This window comes from Schistocerca americana, chromosome 1 (genome assembly GCF_021461395.2).
Source record: "Schistocerca americana isolate TAMUIC-IGC-003095 chromosome 1, iqSchAmer2.1, whole genome shotgun sequence".
Classification (NCBI taxonomy): Eukaryota; Metazoa; Arthropoda; class Insecta; order Orthoptera; family Acrididae; genus Schistocerca; species Schistocerca americana.
The window spans coordinates 419,406,276-419,420,721 of record NC_060119.1 but is presented as its reverse complement, the minus strand read 5'-3'; the positions used below and the strand labels follow the sequence as shown (position 1 = coordinate 419,420,721).

General features: G+C 34.4%; 1 protein-coding gene across 1 annotated transcript in view; it reads right to left on the bottom strand.

The window, feature by feature from the left end:
• Window positions 1-14,446, bottom strand: part of LOC124556028 (CLIP domain-containing serine protease 2-like) — a 107,013-nt gene that overhangs the window by 11,691 nt on the left and 80,876 nt on the right. The window contains exons 3-5 of the mRNA XM_047130093.1: window positions 8,861-9,098; window positions 3,698-3,806; window positions 3,428-3,621 (exon numbers count right to left, since the gene is read on the bottom strand). Coding sequence (XP_046986049.1) covers window positions 3,428-3,621; window positions 3,698-3,806; window positions 8,861-9,098 — 541 coding nt within the window. The remainder of the gene's footprint in view (window positions 1-3,427; window positions 3,622-3,697; window positions 3,807-8,860; window positions 9,099-14,446) is intronic.

Sequence of the window (14,446 nt, the reverse complement as noted above, 5' to 3'; positions counted from 1 at the left end):
AGCTGTTAGTGCTTTTATTTTTATTTTTTTCATAGCAATCTACATACCAGTTTCAAAGCAAGATTCAAGTAGAGCTGCTGCTAAGTTCAGGGAGAACTAACTGTCGTATGAAAGAGTTCCAAGTGCTGCAGCATTACTGCCAACTTGTCAATAAAACATATGACTCACTATAATGTAGTTTAGTGCTCTTTCAATTGATTGTTCTATTGAAATTTGTGTATTTTTTGAAAGTCATGTCCAGGCTCTCAGTTTGTGTCAGGTTACAGGAAAGAGAAACATTACTTAGGAGTCAGTGGGAAGTCCTAAAATCCTTGAAAAACCAACAATAAGAGAGAAGAGAGAAAAACAAGTGCCAATAAACAAGGATAGCCTCCATTACAATTGGTATTTTTGACCACATTTCAATAAAAAAAAGAAGGTCGCTATTAAGGTGATGCTGTGAAGTATTAAAAAATGGAAAGAAAAATGATTTTTAAATTTTGACATTGCCTTAGGAAAAACAAAAAGACATCTCAAGGGTTGCTATTAACTACAGCTCAAGGCTGAGTACCAGAAGAAATGCTATAGAGATGTCCTTCAGTGTGACATGCAGCTGATTCTGAAATGAAGAGTTTGTTATGTGATATCAGCAGAATTTTTGGGCTCTACTTTTGATGTACCCTAGACTGAAATGCAGGAAAAAAGAAATTTGTGCTGCATTTGAATTTTTAGTAAAGAAAATAATGATTTTTTTAACTTGTGCTAAACCCCTAACAACTTAATTAAGAGTTATATTTAGGTCACATTCTATGACTCAACATACATTTAAATCTTTATACGCCTTTAAAAATTGTAAAAATCTGTTAGACCTGGTTTTGTCAAAATTGGTAGCAGTACTGGAAAATGTGAATCATTACAAGGAATTAACAAAAGAATAAATAAAGAGCTTGTTAATATTCTTACCACCACACAAATTCTTCACTTTATTGAAAAAATTTATGTTTTTGGCACTCAGAACTATTAGATTTACCACTCAACAGTGTCACCCATTCTCCTTCCATTTTTTTTATACTCCACCTAGGACTTTCCCATATCACATGAACTGAGATTATAAAAACTTTTTTTTCTGATTTATAAAGTAAATAATTACCTGAAGAAACAGCACTTTTGTATTGTGGAGGGGAAACAGACCCCCATCAAATTCACACTTACACAGTTTCTAGCTATTAACAATACTAAGCCATACATATAAAATTCAGTTAAATGAATTTAACGGAAAATAATAGTGTAAATATTTGGATACAGTGAAATCACACAGCCAAGCATGCCAAAAATTTATTCGAACATGTACCTAGGTTTTGACAGATATAAACCTGTCTTCCTCAAAGGAAGCAGTAACACCTAAAAATCTGGTGTAGTACAACCTGTACATGGAAGTCATATGTGCAGCAAAAAGAAACATAAAAAATTACTTACAGTGGCAATATAAAATAAACTTATATGTTATGTATTGTGTGAAAAGAGAAATGAAGTCATAAGGTTTAGTCAATAGTAAAAATGATCCACATAAAATCTAAGGCAGATGGGCATCATACAGACTAACAGAAAACAGGGCAGAAGGGACATCCCTGCAGGATACTTAGCCCCAGAGATGCTCAAATGACAAGTGGTGCCAACCACAAAAGACAGCTGATACGTTATTGAAGTTACATTAAAATAGTATTTATGGAAACAGCAACATAACAAAAACTATTATAAAAATCATATAAATCTATGCAAACGGTGAACAAAACTATGATGCACATTAAAGTAAGATAGTCACAGATTTTGTCTTTGAGAAAAATAACACTTTGAAACAGTGCAGAAAACCTGATACAGCTGCTATGTGAGATTAAGAATAAGCTGAAAGCCACCGAAAAAAAATCTGTTTTTAAGCTGTAAGTGATCATTAAGAATAAAGTCCCTATAATTGAAATTGTGCTTAAAGTTTTGAAATTCCTCCAGCAAGTGCAATCTAAAACCCTTCTCCTCCCTATGCAAAATAATTATGTCTTTGAATTTAATAGAAGAGTGTGCACACTGTATGTGACGCTCGGCAAAAATAGAGCCATGAATGTTATAGCCTCCTTTACCCAATAATGTGATTTGAATCTAGCTTTGACTGCTCCTTCTGTCTGCACTATATAGAAACAGTGACAACCATTACACTTTATTTTACACATCTAGAATGAGGAAATAGTTCTCATTACACTTTAAGGCATGAATTAAATTTTTTCCACGATTTTTGTTTGCTGAGAACCAAAATTTACAGCTATATTTCGTAGTAGAAGGCAGCTTATCTGGAAATGGTACAGAAAAAAATTACCGTCCTTTTTACCTTATATTTCCATATTTTATTTTTTAGCAGTTTTATTAGCCAATATTCGATTTGATAATGCCTAATGACGGTTCAGAGCCATTATTACTGGCTACAGTTTCAATCAAACTCATCTCTTCCCAAAAATTCTGTAGGGATAATGGAGTAACCAAAGTGTGAGAATGGAAAAAGGCCAATCTGTGAGCTTGAGGGTGAGCTGAATCAGCCAGAATAGTGCTATCTGAAAAAGTTTGCTTATGAAAGATTCTGAAGTCTATTTGTACGTATGATGTATGATTGTCTTAGATTTTATATGGATAATTTGTACTGTTGACTAAGCCTTATGGTTATGCCATAGCATTTATATGGATCATTTCATTGTTCACTAAGCCTTATGACTACTTTTCTCTTTCCACACAATATGTAACCCATAAGTTTATGTTATAGTATGTAACTTTTTATGTTTCTTTTTGCTGTACATATGACTTACTTGTACTTGTTGTAATATATATATTTTAGGTGTTGTTACTTCTTTTAAGGAAGACAGGTTTATATCTGTCTAAACCTTGGTAAAGGTTTCAATAAACTTTTCGTGTGCAATTGCTTGGCTGCATGATTCTGACTGGATCCAGATTCTACAGTTGCTGACTGCTGCCATGTTCAAGAGCACAAGTACGTATTTTTTTCCGAATGCCATCACCTAATCTACCATGTGAATATAAATGGTAGTGTAGTGCAGAAATGTACGTGGAATTAATATTTCTTTAGTCAGCATTTAACATACACTACATCTAGACAGTAAAATCACAAATTCACCCTCATCAGGGTCACTGATTTCACACTCACTCTGTTCCTTTGTCTCCCCCTTTTTCATAAGAACTATGCCACTATGTGGCTTGCCTGATCAGTCCATTTCCTCCAACTCTATCCTTTCTTTGGCAGAATAACAAACTTGTACTTCCAAAAACCGCAACTTAAGATTTTTTCCATTAAAGCTACTGGATATGTACTACAACCATTTTCCTCATAGATGATAATACTAAATCTGCTTTTTCCTAGCCATTCAAAATGTTCATGAATGATTATTTTTACCTGTCTCTGTGAATTGAGCTTCTCCTCGAATACGCACAAGGCCAACATCATTTTGAAGTTTGTCTTTCGTGAATGATGGATGTGCAATTGCATATTCAATTTCAAAGTCCTGTGGTTCTGGTGCACAAACTAGCCCATTGTCTTCACAGTCTCTTGGGCTTCTGAGGTCATGCTCTCCCAGTCTTATTGTGGATCTGTGTAATTGAAAATGGTCACAATAAGTGAGATTGTATTGATGGGATAAACTATGAGTAGCTTAGTTGAACTTACAGTTTTAATCCAGAAGGGTCATGTGGATTTGGTATGCAATGGGCAGCAGTTAAGACGTACTTCCCATTAATAAGTGATCCTCCACAACGGAATCCATAAAACTTATTATCTGCAAACAATTTACATTAATTAAAGCCAGATAGGGTTCCTTTAATATTAATCAATTTATTTCAAATAACCAATTCAAACTTAAGTTACATCTATCGTAAGTATCTGATATCTGCATTATACTGCACAGATTAGAAAGAAACAAATTTTCACCTGAATTACATAAGGAGGGAAGAAAGTAAATGTTGGATCAGTGCCTTAGAATCTTAATTTCCTAACCAGAATCTGCAGTGGAAAATGAAGCAACAGTAAGTTTTTTCTAGATAACAAAATCAACATAGAGTTAAGGGCACTGTAATTCCAGCCAAGGAAAAATAAAGTAAGTGAATGGAAGGGAAACAATGGTAATTACACAAATAACAGCAAAATATGAAGTTAAGAACCATGTATTTTAATTGTCTAGTTAAAATCAAGTCTGACAAATTATTACCATGGACAGTGACTGGTAAGCATACAAGAATGACTGTTCACAATATAGTTATTATTTTACTGCAAATTCAAAACTGTGTTCAGTGTTCAGCTAGGAGGATTATTATTAAGTAATATATTTGTACTAATAACTTGCAAACATACAATGTATTCACTGATACTTAGCAGAACTTTCAATTTGTGAATGTCTATCTTGACTCTTTCCACAACACAACGAATAGTGTCACCATGTTTTGAAATAGTGTGCACTTGTTGTTCCCCACCAGTTCCTCCAATTAACCTTCCAGTTTCCTGTCACTAAACTTCCCTATCCTTATTTTACTAACTAGTAAATACTTGTAGAATTTGACTTATCACATTGGGGAATGCATGGCTGTGTATTTGCTGTCTAACAGTTCACTGTACATTTAGGTTTGTGTTGACATGGCAATCAATCTTATTTCATATTATTATTCCATCCTGGATTTTCCATTTGAAAATGAGTCACACATAATATAATAATCAAAATGAAGAAATTCATAAATAAAACTGGAAAATTTAATGCCATATTCAGAAATGGAAATGAGTGTTGTGTAACTGGAGTTTATGTGATACAACGCTGAAGTCAAACACAATGACCCATAAGTTTTTTATTTAGTTTCATTTATCATTTTATTTTCATCTATTTATTTATTTTTAATTAATCTTGTATTTTTATCTGTTAATTTATTTGTATTTATTTATTCTTATTTATCTTTTATTTACATTTTTAAATTCTTTTGGCTGCAGACTTAAGACTGAACCAGATAGTATCCAAGTAACTGCATTTAAGTTTTCCACCTCTTTCTTGAACTGTCACATACACAAATGAAGAAGTACTAAATTATATGTATCATATTGTAAGGAAAACAGTACAGAAAAGTATTTAATAACATGGGTGTCAGCCTACTTGAACCATGATACCTTACAGAAAATATGTTTTGAATTAATTGGATATAAACTATAGCATAAGTTTTTTTAACACCATGACTTGTGTCAGCCACCAAGGCCATTTTCAATTACAGCAGACGGACACAGATGCAGATTTCGGATTGATACGTATGGTATCGAAATCTGGGAGAGGGGGTGGCTGGGTGTGACAAAGCAAGCTGGGATATTTTTACTTCCCCTCTTGTTTTGCAATCTGCCTTCTTAAAATTCATTTTTCATTTTTGACTAATTGCCGTTAACGTATGTGAATATAATTTGCATTGCCATAAAAGGGAAAGATGACCCTCAGTTTTAAAGGATTTAACACAAGATCTAATTTTATGCTTAGTTTTATGTATGTAATTGATTTTCTAATTTATTTCAACTACTCCTAGTTAATATATTTTGTTATAGGGTGGAATCAGTAATTGTTTCATAACTTAGATTCTATCGTCGACTTATATACAAAGATAAATTCTGTACTAATTGTAAACATTTAGAGGAACCACCAATAGTATTCTTAAAGGGTATATGCGTAATGATATCTGTTCATTTCATTACTTAAGCAAATAATTCGGCCTAACCCTCGCAGCAGAAGAAACTGTTAAAAAGAATAAATTTTTCGATGTATTCATTTACTTTAATGAGTGATGTTTTAATTGCAATTTCTGTTACTTTAACTTCGAACAATGTATAGTTTCTGTACCTATTATTGTGAGGATATATGAAGGCTCGATTTTTGGGCCCGAGACAGTCAGTTCACGGCCGAGATTCAGACGAGGAACCTGTATTGGTTAGATCAGCAACAATGCATAATTTTAACTCTGAAATAAGTGTAACACAATTAGGCCATGTTAAAACAATGACAGTGTCTGTTCCATACGTACCTGACTATTCTGAAAAAATTGTGAACTATGTGGTTATGTTTTTCACTGTTCATAGATGTTCAACAGTAAACTATTGTAGCAGTATGTGGATGTTTGCCTGCAAACTATTAAAATGGTTCAAATGGCTCTGAGCACTATGGGACTCAACTGCTGAGGTCATTAGTTGCAAACTATTAATGAGGCTTATTGAAAGATAACTGGCCATATAACTGTGTATTATTGTGGGGTGGAGGTTGTGAACAGTGAAAGTACAGAACTTCGAAATGCTAATGTGCACTTGTCAGCTACATCATTTAAAGTTGTTAGTGTTGAACTTCCAAGCCCCATTTTTCAGCCAGTGTAGCAATGCAGTATGTTGACACCGAGAACAACAAACAATGAAATAAAGCAGGCGAACGTCACACAGGGCAAGGTGGGGTGGGGGATGGGGATGTACCAGCGGTTTATACACACCGACATTTTAGACTTAAAAAAACAAAAGAGGGGAAAAGCAGTAAGCATGACAGCTAACATTAACAAGAGAAAGCCTTGTAGATAAGTTTTCAGGAAGCATAAAATTCTTACTAGCTAACGTGTGTACATTCTCGAGGCAATTACGTTTGTGAAACTAAATCTACAACATAATTCAATGAAAAGTAACTTACACAACAACAATAGATGGAGAAGCCGAAACTTTCACAGAATTATTTGCAAGCATAATAATAAGCTCCAGGCTGCCGTCCACACAAAATGTGGGCAATTTTTTACAACAGACAACCATCTAACTTTAAAATATCAATACATTAAAGAAAATAATGAAGCATTTATTAATAAAGAAGTGCTGTTAATTCAACAGAAGGTTTCAAATTGTAATGCCCCTTAATAAAAATTTTAGTGTACACAGTCTTAAGCTTTTGTAACAGAAACTGATAATTTATGATCTGCAGTTCTTATTTGAATGTAATACAGACCTATTCTCATGGGAAAAAAAAAAGAACTTAAATCCGAACACTTACAATATTGCAATTCAGGTAGTCTTACAACTGTAAATGTCACATTCTGTGTCCTTATTTAACTGGCAGAATTATTTGTTGGAATGTATTGTTGTTCATATCTGTTTACTACAAAGTATCTTGTGTTTTTTACTACTGGCAATGCTGACACTTAACTTACAATTTGTCGCAGGTAGCATTTTTTAATAAAAAGTCCAACACCACATAATAGATAAGTTGAGATTGGATTCTGTTATAAAGTTTTTGTACCATGACCACACAATAACTATCACAAACAAGGGAAACTCCAGCACTGGCAGCACTGGTTGCATAAATTTGAAACTTTTTTTAAATTATGGCATACCGATTTCAATCACAGAGAGATCTCCAGTGCTAAAATAAAAATAAAAACACAGAGTCAAACCTGAAGAATGAATGTACAATGTATGTGCCATTTTACAATACAGAACAGTGGCCTCTTCATTGAATACATTTCGGATGTGGAGTATGTGTTTTTACATGAGGAAACAATAGGTCACACAGAGATTTATGAGGAAACAGAATACAGAATTTTATAAATTAAAAATATTGCCACAAGAACATAGTACTTGCACTATGCGTTTATGGCAATATTTTTAACTTTATAATTCTGTCTTCTATTTCTATATAAATCTCTGTAGAACCTATTGTTTTCTTCTCTACAAACAAATAATCTGTATCATAAATGTATTCAACAAAGAGGGTTCTGATGATGTCCACCACAAACATGGAGCTTAGCTGCATAGGTTTTTGTAAGCAGGTGGCTCAGTTTGAATCTTACCTGCTAGCTGGCATGTTCTTCGTGACAAACACCTATGTTTTGTGCATGATTTTTATGAGTCCACTGGGCTTAGTCTTGGTATGTATTTTACCTTGTAAAGCTCAATGTCGCCTATTGTAAAATGATGCATATGTTTGTACATTGAACATTTAGGTTTGACTGTGTGTTTTAATTTTTATTTTAGAACTGAAGATGATCACTCTGCGACTGAAATCAATATGCGATATTAACAAAAAAATGGTTTCAAATTTATGCAACCAATGCTGGAGTTTTCCCTTTTTGCAGTACAGGTAACTTGTTCATTCATACTAAATAACATCTTGACAATGCTTGGTATTTACAGTGTTATAATTAATATTATATAAAACTTACAATTAAAAAAGCTTTTACAAGATTATTTAAATGTGGCATCACACTTAGCAGAAAACTGAAACATATTTTTTAGATGTTAGTTTTGTAAAATACGGAGTGTTAAATATTATGTGTATATTTTTATTAGAATTGGACTGATATTTTGATTGTTTACTATAGAGGCACCATAATTATATTCATCAGTCCTAATTATTCTATACAAAATACACCATCACATCTTGCATTTAAAACCAGTAAATAATGTGTTTACTTCATGAATATTTGTTTACATATTTTATAAGGCTTGAACAAAAATTCTACTGATGTATTTTTTACATTTCTCAGATGTCATTAAACAGTAAAATATAAGTTGAATATCAAGACATGACTATAAATGTATAACCATGTAATAAAAACTACAGTGTATCATGATGTTTATTAATCAGAGTATCATATACAACAATATGTAAATCTCAGTCCGTTATATTACAATATGCATTTACCTTTTACTGGTAAGAAGTAGAGTCAGTACAATCTTGTACTGCACCATATATGTAAATTAAAGCTATGATAGTGTCTGAGAAATGATTATTATGTAGACAGCAAATAAGTAAGTAAGTAAGTAAGTAAGTAAGTAAATGGTACCAACCACGTGTCTTGTAGCCTAAGAGAGCCATCCATGGGAATTCAAATAATCCTGTTTCATTTCCACCTATAATTCGATCACTCTCTGCATGCCCACATTCACTGAATGGTAAAAGACCCACTCTTGGATGTAGACTCACATCGTTGGGCTGCTCTGAGATAGGAGCAGGAAGACCATCAGTGGAAGAAAAGCCACTTGGTTGGATTTTTTGCTGTGGGCAGCAGACTACTGGAACCTTGCCCTGAAGTAAAGATGTAAATAATTTTCTCTGATAATTAGTCTTGGGTACATTTTCTAGTTATCCATTATGAAAAAGAGAGGCAAGGAGACATATTTAAAAACACAAAAGATATAAAAATCATCTAAAGTTAGGGCAAAGTTACAGGATCTGGTTCTTCAAGAAGAACAATCTTTGAACAGATTTATAACTTTTTTCTTTTTCGTTTCTTTATTTCTTTTTATTTGAAGCAAACGTTTTTCTGGTGGTGCCTTTGGTTCTGAAAAACGTCATTTTTAATTTGAATTATTTATTTCAATAAAAGCATATTTATTTCACAAGGGAACACACATTAATACTGTTTGACCTTGTCTGAAGTGGATAGCAGAAAGATTTCCCACCTCAAACGAGATTGGATTATCTTGCTCTCCTGCCCTCACAAAGTGGATACCAAAATTTTTCACAAACCAGCAGCACAACACCAAATGGGAACAGTAAGGAGGTAAATTACTTGCATTTTATGTTAACAGTGACAAAACATTGTCTGAGGAAACAACAGAGCACATATATCGAAAATTTGACTCCTAGCTACATGAAAAGTTAAAATTGCGCAATATAAGATAAATTAAATAATATGAAATTGTTACATAATGAAGTTTTATTTTATTCCACCCTCTTGTTCACTTATATTTCATATGTGCACAGTTTTAGTGTCCTTAAGGCCAAAATTTAAATACAACAAGTACATTTTCTTCACTGCATCTGAGGATCTTTTCAAGTTAAGAACGAGAGTTGAATCAATAAGAGTGCTCCGATTCCTTATTTGTACATCTCATTGTAAATGAGAAACTTCAGTAATATGTCAAGGTTAGTTATTCAATAACAGAGAGAAATAACTAGTTTGTATACTATATTAACAGATAACAGTTATGTGCTGTACTCCACTTTGTCTGAGAAAGGCCAAAAGATGTACTAAATACAAATAGCAAAATGGATTGAAAAAGCTGTCATCTCCTGAGTTACAATGAGCAGCTATGAATAATCTACTTCTGCTTAATTACTATCCATAATTATTCTAATAACTGTCAGTGGATAACAGCTAACACTACAGGAACAGAGATGCATTTATAATGGTCACTGTTACCTTGCCTATAATTGCGTTTTTCAGTCTTTCAATTCGTTGACATTGATATATCACTGTAAATGGCATATCGAAAGATTTAAATGTTATTTTTAATCCCTAATACAATGAAGAGGGAATGTACAAAGGAGTGAAAGTAAGAACATCAGTATCTTTACAAGATCTGTTGTTACTGAAGTTACAAAATATTCATACTGCTCACTCTTCCAGAACAAAGACTTTGTACTGAACAGCAATATTTAACAGAAAATATTCTTGAAACATCATGGATGGAAATATGCAAATAGAGTTTGTAGTTTTGTCCGCATTTCACCTGTAGAAACTTAAATAAAAACTAATGAACTTCCCACTATAATATCTGTTTCAGCTGGTTACTTCTCTGAACACCAATACATTTTACACATAGTGTTTTCTTTAGCCCTGGACTATCATGTATGTTTATTGTATCTATAAGTAACACTTATTTTCTTTCTTTTACAATTGCATAATGTGAATTTCTCTCAGAAAAGAACTATTAAGTTTGCTGTGGGCTAGGTGCCAACCTATACAGTATTATCCCGGTATGAATTGGTCTGAACCCTTGATTAATATTTTGTTTTATCACCATCAAACACTACAGGTTTTTGAAGAAGTCATTAATGTCTTTAGCATACCATTTGTCTCTCATATATGAATGCTCATTAATAAACCACACAGGACACCATACTGTGTGTTTTCCATTTCAGAGATTAATTTGATTTTCTGGTCCAATTTATCAATGAAATACTCTTTTCTATTATAAAGGATGGAAGGATTCCACATTCATGCAAGGGGTATGCCATTAATTACAGTATTTTACTTTCTCAAACAATGTCTTCTGGTTTACACAAGTATTTGCCATGTCAGAAACAATGAAGTGCTACCAGAACAATTACTATTTACCACTGCTGTGATTACACTAGTGAGGCTAAATTTGTCTTTTTTAGTTGAAAATTCTACTAGAAAATCAACCAGAGGCTCAAAGTATCCTCGGAAATGTGGACAAGTGTTTGACTGTAGGCTACATTCTGAAACATTTTTGAAAAGGCTGAAATGAGTGGACTATGAAGACAGATATTTGCTTTACTTTGTTCCCTTTGCCTATGGTCATTACTGCACGTTTAAGTCTGTCAGGAAGTATGCCTTTAGTAATTAACTGAATTAAACATATTTTGTTTGAAAAAGGTGGTGAGTCTTAAGTCTACAGAATTTTAAGACTGTGCCAGAAACACCACTGTAACCAGAGAAGTTGAAACTTGTAGTAAAACACACACAATACTTACAATTTTGATCAGGTTTTACTACTATATATTTTCTACAATTTTGGAATATCCATTTTGCATGGATATTGTTAATCGGGCAGGTAGGTTAGAAAATTTAAAAAGGGAAATGGATAGGTTGAAGTTAGATATACTGGGAATTAGTGAAGTTCGGTGGCAGGAGGAACAAGACTTCTGGTCAGGTGACTACAGGGTTATAAACACAAAATCAAATAGGGGTAATGCAGGAGTAGGTTTAATAATGAATAGGAAAATAGGAATGTGGGTAAGCTACTACAAACAGCATAGTGAACGCATTATTGTGGCCAAGATAGATACGAAGCCCACACCTACTACAGTAGTACAAGTTTATATGCCAACTAGCTCTGCAGATGACGAAGAAATTGAAGAAATGTATGATGAAATAAAAGAAATTATTCAGATTGTGAAGGGAGACGAAAATTTAATAGTAATGGGTGACTGGAATTCGAGTGTAGGAAAAGGGAGAGAAGGAAACATAGTAGGTGAATATGGATTGGGGGACAGAAATGAAAGAGGAAGCCGCCTGGTAGAATTTTGCACAGAGCACAACATAATCATAACTAACACTTGGTTTAAGAATCATGAAAGAAGGTTGTATACATGGAAGAACCCTGGAGATACTAAAAGGTATCAGATAGATTATATAATGGTAAGACAGAGATTTAGGGACCAGGTTTTAAATTGTAAGACATTTCCAGGGGCAGATGTGGACTCTGACCACAATCTATTGGTTATGACCTGTAGATTAAAACTGAAGAAACTGCAAAAAGGTGGGAATTTAAGGAGATGGGACCTGGATAAACTAAAAGAACCAGAGGTTGTACAGAGATTCAGGGAGAGCATAAGGGAGCAATTGACAGGAATGGGGGAAATAAATACAGTAGAAGAAGAATGGGTAGCTTTGAGGGATGAAGTAGTGAAGGCAGCAGAGGATCAAGTAGGTAAAAAGACGAGGGCTAGTAGAAATCCTTGGGTAACAGAAGAAATATTGAATTTAATTGATGAAAGGAGAAAATATAAAAATGCAGTAAGTGAAACAGGCAAAAAGGAATACAAACGTCTCAAAAATGAGATCGACAGGAAGCGCAAAATGGCTAAGCAGGGATGGCTAGAGGACAAATGTAAGGATGTAGAGGCCTATCTCACTAGGGGTAAGATAGATACCGCCTACAGGAAAATTAAAGAGAGCTTTGGAGATAAGAGAACGACTTGTATGAATATCAAGAGCTCAGATGGAAACCCAGTTCTAAGCAAAGAAGGGAAAGCAGAAAGGTGGAAGGAGTATATAGAGGGTCTATACAAGGGCAATGTACTTGAGGACAATATTATGGAAATGGAAGAGGATGTAGATGAAGATGAAATGGGAGATATGATACTGCGTGAAGAGTTTGACAGAGCACTGAAAGACCTGAGTCGAAACAAAGCCCCCGGAGTAGATAATATTCCATTGGAACTACTGACGGCCGTGGGAGAGCCAGTCCTGACAAAACTCTACCACCTGGTGAGCAAGATGTATGAAACAGGTGAAATACCCTCAGACTTCAAGAAGAATATAATAATTCCAATCCCAAAGAAAGCAGGTGTTGACAGATGTGAAAATTACCGAACTATCAGTTTAATAAGTCACAGCTGCAAAATACTAACACGAATTCTTTGCAGACGAATGGAAAAACTAGTAGAAGCCAACCTCGGGGAAGATCAGTTTGGATTCTGTAGAAACACTGGAACACGTGAGGCAATACTGACCTTACGACTTATCTTAGAAGAAAGATTAAGGAAAGGCAAACCTACGTTTCTAGCATTTGTAGACTTAGAGAAAGCTTTTGACAATGTTGACTGGAATACTCTCTTTCAAATTCTAAAGGTGGCAGGGGTAAAATACAGGGAGCGAAAGGCTATTTACAATTTGTACAGAAACCAGATGGCATTTATAAGAGTCGAGGGGCATGAAAGGGAAGCAGTGGTTGGGAAGGGAGTAAGACAGGGTTGTAGCCTCTCCCCTATGTTGTTCAATCTGTATATTGAGCAAGCAGTAAAGGAAACAAAAGAAAAATTTGGAGTAGGTATTAAAATTCATGGAGAAGAAATAAAAACTTTGAGGTTCGCCGATGACATTGTAATTCTGTCAGAGACAGCAAAGGACTTGGAAGAGCAGTTGAATGGAATGGACAATGTCTTGAAAGAAGGATATAAGTTGAACATCAACAAAAGCAAAACAAGGATAATGGAATGTAGTCTAATTAAGTCGGGTGATGCTGAGGGAATTAGATTAGGAAATGAGGCACTTAAAGTAGTAAAGGAGTTTTGCTATTTGGGGAGCAAAATAACTGATGATGGTCGAAGTAGAGAGGATATAAAATGTAGGCTGGCAATGGTAAGGAAAGCGTTTCTGAAGAAGAGAAATTTGTTAACATCCAGTATTGATTTAAGTGTCAGGAAGTCATTTCTGAAAGTATTTGTATGGAGTGTAGCCATGTATGGAAGTGAAACATGGACGATAAATAGTTTGGACAAGAAGAGAATAGAAGCTTTCGAAATGTGGTGCTACAGAAGAATGCTGAAGATTAGATGGGTAGATCACATAACTAATGAGGAAGTATTGGATAGGATTGGGGAGAAGAGAAGTTTGTGGCGCAACTTGACCAGAAGAAGGGATCGGTTGGTAGGACATGTTCTGAGGCATCAAGGGATCACCAATTTAGTATTGGAGGGCAGCGTGGAGGGTAAAAATCGTAGAGGGAGACCAAGAGATGAATACACTAAGCAGATTCAGAAGGATGTAGGTTGCAGTAGGTACTGGGAGATGAAAAAGCTTGCACAAGATAGAGTAGCATGGAGAGCTGCATCAAACCAGTCTCAGGACTGAAGACCACAACAACAACAACATTGTACTGCATCCATAACATTACATA